The sequence below is a fragment of the Cornus florida genome, unplaced genomic scaffold, assembly GCF_030987335.1.
Source record: "Cornus florida cultivar Cherokee Brave unplaced genomic scaffold, ASM3098733v1 CherokeeBrave_3.0.0_Hap2_Chr03, whole genome shotgun sequence".
NCBI lineage: Eukaryota > Viridiplantae > Streptophyta > Magnoliopsida > Cornales > Cornaceae > Cornus > Cornus florida.
In genome coordinates, this window is record NW_026775573.1 from 8,040,932 (window position 1) to 8,050,836 (window position 9,905).

Genomic DNA, 9,905 nt, shown 5'->3' on the forward strand with positions numbered 1-9,905 from the left:
TCTCTCCAGGGCGAGCGCAAGTTCCAAAACGAGCTCTTATTCGCCGGAAAGATTGAATCGAATTACATCGTCTCGCTCATCAGATTCTCCTCTAACCAGAAACAGCGGCGTATGTTACTGGTGTATGAGCTCATGAGAAGCGGAAGCTTGCAAGATTGCTTGCTCCATTGCAAAAGTTCGAGTTCGCCGTTCGGGATCAGAAAAGTGGGTCTTTGAATTCGATTATTTTCACTCAATTTTTCAAACCCAATTTTGAGAAATCTGCATATTTTTTAATTTTGAATTGTAATTGTAGAATTGCAGAAAGTAAAAATGAAAAGGAGAGAGAGAGATCCAAAGAGATCAGAAAGTTTGAACTTGAGAATTGATGGTAGGATTCAAAAAATTCAAGCTGTTTACAACAACAAATTGCATATCCAGAAACAAAATTGCTGCTTTTACATTTAAATTATTTCAACTTGAAACACGATTAATATATATATATATATATATATATATATATATATATATGGTGAGGGGTACTAAAGGAATGTTAAAAGGGTAATTCCGTAATAAATGGTTTAAAATGGTCATGTGCATAGCACATGACCAACCGGAGTCCAATTCTCACCGGAATAGTCACTGGAAGTGGCTTAATCGCACATTTTTATATTTGGATGGATTTATATAAATAAATCTAACTAAAGAGTGGTTAGTCGCACAAATTTAAAACCACATGGGTGTTTTTCATACTTTCCTCTTAATTAAAACTTGTCAGTGATGTATCCAGAAACACATGAGAAGTGTTCAATATATCTTGGACTTGGAGCATCCTAGAAGTTTTAAATGCTTGTTAAAAATTCAAATATTATTTCTAAATGTATTATTATTCAAATATAATAATAATATTCTTTTTTCTCCTTATATACATTGCATAACCTTTTGAAGAAAAAAAGTTTCAAAAATTATTTTAAAATTAGAAATACTTTTAGAAAATTATTAGTCACAATAAAATACGAATATGAGAAGAATCATATCAGTCATAAATGTGATTATTTGAATGGGAATGTTTTTAAGGGTATTTTAAAAATAATATTTTTATTGTGAAGTGTATTGAACAGTGATAAAAACATGTTTGATAACTTAATTTTTATTTACAAAAATATAAAATATATAATATTAAAAACAAAGGCCATATAGAAAATTTTTAATATCTTTGGGTGTTTATTTTGTTATAATTCAGCATCAGTGACACAATGGCACACTTTTCACAAACGATTATCAAATGGGTCCTAAATAAGAGAAAACCTCAGTCCTAAAAATCCATAAAACACAATTCGATTCTTCATTTCCTTCAACAATTCACAAAAACTAAGAAACAAACATGCCGCTGAAGATGCTTGACGCCACCATCTCGAGCTTCGATGGTATATTCGAGAAGTTGAGATCAGAAGCAGCCAACAACAAGGCCAATTTCATCCTCTTCTTGGCTGACACCCTTCCACCTCTCTCAGCTGCTGCCCTGGTAATAATGTAATATATACATATATGTATACACACACATATATACACATCTATATATGCACTTCCTTGATTTAAATCTGTTATATCTCTTTCAATCATAAAATGGGAATTTGAAACATACCCAATCACCAAAATGCCCCCAATTGCACATGATTGAATTCTTTGTAAAATGCTTTATTAGCATTGCATAATTTAAAGTAATGGTATAGGCTTTCATATATAGTTTGTGGCATTTCATTAATTTTCAATTGTTCTGCGTAATTGGGTTCTCTCTTTATTTAGTTTTCTCTTGAGAAATAAATAAATAAAAAATAGTATATTGGTACTTTTTTCTTAGAACTAAGAAAAAAAATAAATGAAAATTTATTGTTTGTAAAGTATTGAAGAACATTACTTTATGCGCTTTGAAAGTCATTATAGAAAGATTGAAAGTTGTAATGCACCAGAGTAATTTTCATGGTACATACTATTATCATGTCGTGGTCCTAGGAAAATATGAGGACAGCATAGTTGGAATAATGAAAATGGGAATGTACCTTCAGAAAAAAAAAAAAAAATGAAGATGAGAATGTTGGTTAATGATAATAATTTAAAATTCAAATAGCCTAAAGAAAAAAGAATGATTTGAATACTCATTCATCCCACCGACTGTCTGTAACAGTGGCCTTCTAAGAGGAAGCCATCAAGAGGGCCTCTTAGTGCGAAACCATGAGATTGCCGTCTCAGTTACCAACTCAAGGACCTCTCGGTGCCCCTGGAATTGAAATTTTCCTGTTACATTTATAAATGTTGGGTTTAACATAGTTTAGACTAGAGCCTGAAAGACATCTTGGACCTGGCATTGAGGGAATTTTGCATAAATGCAACTTGGAATATGATTCTTAAAGTCTTTATACTCCCTCAGTCCTAAAATAAGTCCTAAAATAAGTGTCCTGTTTTGAGAACCGTGACTCACATTTTTTTAAAGTCATCTGGTGTCGTATTTTTACTTTGAGTCACGGTTCTCAAAACAGGACACTTATTTTGGGACTGAGGGAGTATAATATGTTAGAAATTGTGAATGAAAATTGTTTAATTAGTCATCAATCGATGCCTTTGACTGAACAGGTGTGATCAATGGTTGGTTGTGGAATGAAAAGATACAACTCAAAACTAATAGACACCATGTGAACCATTACACCCTAATGGAATGGATGTGTCTAGTGGTGAACAGACACCATGTGAACCATTACAACCTATTGGAATGGATGTGTCTAGTGGTGAACAGACACCATGTGAACCATTGCAACTAATTGGAGTGGTTGTGTCCAGTGATGAATAGACATATATAAGTGGTTGTGTCCAATGATGAAGAGACACTTCTAAATGGTTATGTCCAGTAATAAAAAGACACATATAAATAGTTGTGTCCAATGATGAAGAGATACACCCAATAAATGGTTGTGTCCAGTGATAAAGAGACACATATAAATGGTTGTGTCTAGTAATGAAAAGACACATATAAATGGTTGTGTCCAATAATGAAAAGATACACCCAATTCGAAAAGGCACTTCTATTTCTATAAATACCCCCTTGGACTGCCATTTGCAATAAGTTCAATTCAATTTCTTCTCTCTCCCTCTTTAGACTTGAACTCAACCCAAGTGGGTTCAAATCATAGGTCAAGTGGTCCGAGCCACTTAGACCCTAATCCAATTTCATCGAACCATATTAAGATTGGTCCTAACTATTTGGTTCGGATTGCATTCAATTTAACATTTATATAGTATAGATGTATTATTGAGTCAGAGAGAGTATTACACGGAGGAGGTTCGCCGTATCCACGAGTTTGTACTGGTGGATGTAAACCGTTGTATCCTGGGAGATAAACGCTACTGAGTCTGTTAGCACCATAACGGGGCAAATCTGTCTTAAGGATATAGTATCCAATACTAACCTCAATCCAGGTTCTTTATTTTTTATTATTATTTTATTGCTTCAATTTGAATGTTTAATTAAATATCAAGTTGCATATATAATTAATTATTTTAGCATATTATTAATTATCTCATGATATATTAGTATAAGTTTAGTTATATCTTAGATGCCATATGAAGTATATATTTTCCAACATAATATTAGAAGGCCGTAGGAAGCTTCTGCTATGTGGTTGTGTCAGTGTTTGATTAAGGGATATTGTGATATGAGGTATAGATGAGTGAATGGGTGGTCCTTTGATTCCATCTAATTTTGTTGGGAATTTGTTTATACCTAAGCTATAGAGATTAGATGGATTCCAAGGTCTGCTGAGGTGAAGTAGATGCGTTGGTGAAATTGGAAGCATCCACAATGGAGCCAAATTCGGGGGCCTTCTACCCTCCTCCAGTGTTCTTCAAGAATGGTGTGGGGTCGCAGGGGTCTGTCCGGTAGGTTTATGGCGTCTATTCTTTCTCTTTTATGGTAAGGTGCCTTGCACCTACTTTTTTTCACCATTTTTTAATCGAGAACAGCTAAATCCTCCTCCTCCTCATTGCATTATTCTCATATAAATGGAGTAGACCACATGAATTATCTTTTCCATTCTATTCAAGAACTAAGCGATCATGAGGTCAAATGGAAAGCCAATTAAAAGCTTTGGTGATTAATGGCGCCGCAAAAAAGGGTTTGGGAAGAGAGATAGAGACATATTTATATATGAAGCAAAGTAATTCGAGTTCTAAAGAGAATTCGAAGTCTAAACAACCATATTGGGGGTGTGCAAATTGTCGGAACCATGATATTTGGAAATTGTAGGGAGGAGATTGGAAAATCAAAAGCGGAGCCCCATCAAAACCATTGAAGTGACAAAACCTAAATATTGTGAAAACATTTGGGTTATTGGATATTCATTTTGTAAATGTTTCACAGGGAACTTTTATGGGAATTTCATTATGATTCATGGATGTTGTAGTGATAAGTTTCATAAGTATCTTAAGTCATAAATCATCTTGACATTAGCTGAGATATTATGGAAAATGTTAGTCTCTTTTGAATCAAACTAGTCTTATGTCAGTTTGTGGGAACACATCCTCATTAAATTTTCAAAATTAGTTGTTTCTCTTTTCTTACATAAACTCTGTACTTTTGTGGTATCATGTTGTTTTCAGCCTGTGTGAGAGCTGAGCCTGTAATTTACAAAAAGCTGGAAGCATCACCATATGATGTGGCACTCCTCCGTGCTTATATGTTGGAGATGGACCCACTTTTGGCAATCCCCAGCATCCGTGGAGAACTCAAAGTTCAAGCTCACAGGAGCCCAACACTAATTCTCTGGGAGGACGGTGCAATCAGAGGTCGCCTTGAAGACCATGAAGCCCACCTCGAACACAAAATCGACGCCCTTCTTGCTTGAAATTGAGTTCTATGCTTTCTTGTTACAAGGATCTGTTGAATTCTGATTAATAATAACGTTGCACTAATGTAGCCAGTGAAATAAAGTTTTCATGCATGTGAGATGAAATGCTATGCTGACTAGTATAACTTATTACTAGCTCTGCCATAGAAATCCTGAAATTTGCTGCAAGGCATTTGCTTTTTCAAAACAGGATTATCGATTCCTCGTTGTTCCAAAAGCCTTTTCCACTGGTGTAGTAATGGTTGGCATGAACATTTTGCTTCAGAATTAATTAGTTTATACGCGGTGTAAAACATATCATTTTTTTATTTTTATTTTTATTTTTTTTATTTGTTGAAGAACCTTAAACCTGATGCTTTATTATTATTCCTAAAAAAAGCACTAACTCTCAAATGATATATTAAGAAATTGAATTACATGTCATTTTTTTCTCCTCTCATCAACATTGAAAAAATCACTAATTCCCAAACTTACAATATTGCTACTTCCAACCCTTAATTTTGCTATCATATCTCCTCATTGGTACACTTGCCATGATTAATCACTACAAGTGCGAGAGCTGTGAATTAATGGGGAAGTAAGAAACTGGGATTGGAGCTTTACATGACTTCAATTTGCTTTCAGGTTTGTTCACAGAAGCCACTTTCACATCACAGCCACTGGCAAGATCAGCATCTGATTTCCGGGATGGGGAAGACGGCATGAAGCAGCTGAAAATGGCTGAGAAGAGTGCCGTTATTGTTGAACTTGTGTATATAGACTCAAATTGTGTTGGGAAGGCTAAGCAGAGAAAACTTGTGGCCAAATTACTCACTAATGATATGAGAGTTCAGCTGAAATGCTATTCTATATATACTGAGAAAATCACGGCAGTTTGTTAATTTAATAAGTTTTCATAGCAAGAAAGACCAATCTGGCCACTTCAAAGCTAAGTCACATAATCATTCTCAACAAGTGTTGCTTTCACGTTTCAAGCGTGTTTTTGCTCTCACGCTCTGCACACGCTCTCGTTCAAATTCTCACTGTTTATGATTTAATTCTGTCACTCTCATACTTACGCTCCCGCTTTGTGTGACTTAAACTTTAGTGTCTTTATGGCTGTTTTTTGACCCTTTCATTGCTCTGTGCACTGTATTTTCTTTTGGTCACTTTCTACAATATTGAGAACAAAGTAGGTATGCTTATTATGCATTGATTGGTTATTAGTATGTAATGCTTTGAAAATATTGGCTTTCGTGTAGACAAAGTTGAATTTTTCAAACCTTTTAAGTAGGAAATTAAGATCGGGTTTTATTATGTTTCTGAATTGTAACATGTGCAGCAATAACACTGCCTATCATACACGGAGCCCAGTTTTAAAAACCAAGTTTTGAGTACTGCATATATTTTTCTTCTGTGAGGTGTGATGTTGTTATTTCAGTGATAAGTTCAGACTTAAAGTGCCCCACCTTATTAATCTCAGGTTTGATTCTCCATTTCCCAGCTAACTACTAACCATTGCCCGAAAAAAAAGAGTTAACAGAATTACTAAATTTACTATATCTGATTGTTCCTTATTTAATGCATTAATGACCAAGTAGATATAATAGGTCTAACAACATTTTCTAACTCTTCCTTCCAAATCATTTGTCTTACATAAATATGAGAAAAAATTTAATTTTGGAGTTATAGTAATTTTATTTAAAGGATGGTACCACGTTATTATTACATCAAAAATAATATGAAATTTTATTATAACGGTTTTTAACTTTTTTTTTATTAACATTGACCAGAACTACTAAGCAGAAAACATGAACCCATTAACCTGATATTTACTTAAAAATTAGTATGAATTTTTCTTAATAATTATATTATAATATTAAATATAAGAATTTATATTTTAATACTCAAAACTTGTTAAATGTTTTTATGAGAGGTGCTAAATATATAGTCAAAGCATCTGAGAGTGTGACAACACTTGTTATAATTTAATTTTTAAAAAATTAAATTAAATTATAAATATGTTTAAGAAATATTACAGTGAAAGTCTGTGTTGATAAACATGGAGTACATCCTCGAAAAGGTATCTCTAAAACTTCATATAAAATAATTAAAATATATATATATATATATATATTATAAATAGTTAACCTAATTTTAATTTTGAGTAGTCAAAATTCCTTCGTTAAACTGTCCGAAAAACAAAACAAAACTTTTTAAAGATGTTTGACGCCGCCATCTCAAGGGGGCATATTTTCAAGGGTATTTTAGGTAATTCACAACTTAAATTCTAGAAAGAATTCTCACTATCTATAAAAGACGAAACCGCAGTCACCTAATCTTCTTCCTCAAATCCATAGAACACAATTCGATTCTTCCTTAAATCATTCTTCCTTTTTAACAGTTGACAAAAACACAGCATCAACCATGCCGCTGAAGATGTTTGACGCCACCGTCTCGAGCTTCGATGGCGTATTCGAGAAGTTCAGATCGGAAGCAGCCAACAACAAGGCCAATCTCATCGTCTTCTTGGCTGACAAAGACCCTTCCACCTCTCTCAGCTGGTGCCCTGGTATATATATATATATATATTTATACCCAAATATACACATCTATATATGCAATTCCTTAATTTATATCTGTTCTATCTCTTTCAATCATAAAATGGGAATTTAAAACACATTAATCACCAAAAGGGTCATCACCATAAGCACCAAGCGAAGGCCCCCAATATACCCAATTGTACATGATTGAATTCTTTGTAAAATGCTTTGAGCTTTGTTAGTCTTGCATAATTTACAGTAATGGGTTTTTCATAGTTTGTGGCATTTCATTAATTTCATCCCTACTTTTATATTTTTCAATTGTTCTACTTGATTGGGTTTTCTATTATTTAGCTTTCTATAAGAAAAAGAAAAATTTGTGTATTGGTACATATTTCTTAACACTTGGAAAAAAGAAACCAAAAAAAAAAAATTTGTTATTTGAAGGTAAAGTAGTCAACAAGAATTTGTTATTTGCAGAAATGCAACTTGGAATATGATTCTTTAGTTCTTAAAGCCGTCTGGCATTAATTGTATAAGGCCTTCGGAAAGCTTCAGCTATGTGTCAGTGTTTGATTGAGCGAGATTGTGATATGAGGTTTAGATGAGTGAAAGGGTGGTCCTTTGATTCATGGCCCTTATATCCATCTAATGGAGTTCGGGATCTAAAGCTTAAGATTTAGAGATTGGATGGATTCCAACGTCTGGCGATGGTCAAGTAGATGCGTTGGCCAAATTGAAAACATCCACAATGGAGCCAATTTTCAGGGCCCTTCTACCCTCCTCCGGTGCTCTTCAAGAATCGTGTGGGATCGGAGGGTCTTTCCTGTAGGTTTCTGGTGTCTGTTATTTCTCTTTTATGGTGAAGTGCCTTGCACTTACTTTTTTCTCCCTTCTTTGTATAATATAGCTCGAAGGACTCCTCATCCTTATCCGATTGTATTCCTCTCTTCTTCCTAAAAATGTTATTCGAAAAGGAGAAGAAAATTTTTGAATTGTCCATTGGGTGTTGGTGCATCAACTATTACTATTATTGGTTAATTTATTTTTCGAGCTGACTCTTGCATTCAGTAGAATATTGAGTTGTGTATTGCTTACATGTTTGAAATACACAAGGGACATTTCAGTGTGGAGTAGTTTTGCCCAATTGTGTTGAGAGTTTGGCAAAACTTCTGTCCTGCTACATTTTGATTTAGGTTATAGACTTCTTATGTTCATCCATTTAATTCTCGGAGAGAATGGAAAGGAAGGAAAGGCAAATGGTGAAAATGGCTTCCCTTTCTAAAGCATTTTCTTTTTTCTTTTTTCCATTTTCCCTAAGAACTAAGCTAAATCATTCTCATCCATCTCTTCCTTGCATTATTCTCATATAAATGGGGGTCAACCATATGAATTTCCGTTTTCCATTCTCTTCAAGAACCAAGGAAATCTGAAGTTAAAATAGAAAACCAATAAACTTTGGTGATCAATGGCACTGTACAGATGGTTTGGGAAGAGAGAAATAGAGTCATATTATATAGGAAGGATGGTAATTCGAGTTCTAAAGAGACTTTGAATTCTAAACAACCATATAGGGGGTGTGCAAATCAAAAGAGATCGTCGTCTAAAGACTCTAAACCATTAAAGTGACTTAACCTAAATATATTCATTTTGTAAATGTTTCACAGGGAAATTCTTTGGGAATTCATTATATGATTGTAGTGATACTTTTCATAAGCATCTCAGCTTATAAATTACCTTGACATTAGCTGAGATATTATTGAAAATGTCAACGCATCTCTTTTGAATCAAACTAGTACTATGCCAGTTTGGGGGAACCCATCCTCATCAAATTTTCAAAATTAGTTGTTTCTCTCTTCTTACATAGACTCTGAACTTTTGTGGTATCATGTTGCTTTCAGACTGTGTGAGAGCTGAACCGGTAATTTACAAAAAGCTGGAAGCATCACCATATAATGTGGCACTCCTCTGTGCTTATGTTGGAGATAGACCTACTTGGAGGAATCCCCTGCATCCGTGGAGAGCTGACTCAAAGTTCAAGCTCACTGGAGTCCCAACACTAATTCGCTGGGAGGATGGTGCAATCAGAGGTCGCCTTGAAGACCATGAAGCCCACCTTGAACACAAAATTGACGCCCTTCTTGCCTGAAAATGAGTTATATGCTTTTCCTTTTACAAGGATGGTTGTTGGGTTTCTATATTATGTGGGATAATCTTTAACAATGTTTGGCCCTTAGCATCTGTCGAATGCTAATTAATAATGTTGCACTTATGTTAGCCAATGAAATAAAGTTTTTAAGCATGTGAGATGTATTACATAGCGGACTGTAACTAATAACTCTACATGCCATGCGATAGAAATTCTGTAATTTTGTATCAGATTTGCAGGAAGGCATTTGCTTTTCCAAAATAGGATTCTCGATTCTTCATTGTTCCAAAGGCCCTGCTTGGTTTTGAACTCTCAAAAACAGTTTTGTGTTTTGAGAGTTACCAAAATCTAAAACTG

The 9,905-nt window shown here is 34.3% G+C and overlaps 1 protein-coding gene and 1 pseudogene across 1 annotated transcript; both read left to right on the forward strand.

Moving 5' to 3' along the window:
- Positions 1-1,363: 1,363 nt before the first annotated feature.
- Positions 1,364-4,874, forward strand: LOC132298637 (thioredoxin-like protein Clot; annotated as a pseudogene).
- A 2,311-nt stretch (positions 4,875-7,185) lies between these two features.
- Positions 7,186-9,701, forward strand: LOC132299302 (thioredoxin-like protein Clot). Its single transcript, XM_059795830.1, has 2 exons — positions 7,186-7,428; positions 9,301-9,701. Exons 1-2 carry the CDS (start codon positions 7,284-7,286, stop codon positions 9,546-9,548), a joined length of 393 nt encoding a protein of 130 aa, XP_059651813.1. The 5' UTR covers positions 7,186-7,283; the 3' UTR covers positions 9,549-9,701.
- Positions 9,702-9,905: the final 204 nt, after the last annotated feature.

Bases quoted from the DNA above. Each gene is read 5' to 3' on its own strand.
- LOC132299302 (XM_059795830.1), top strand. From the start codon at position 7,284: ATGCCGCTGAAGATGTTTGACGCCACCGTCTCGAGCTTCGATGGCGTA. The intron at 7,429-9,300 runs GTATATATATAT...TGTTGCTTTCAG, and splicing joins CTCTCTCAGCTGGTGCCCTG to ACTGTGTGAGAGCTGAACCG.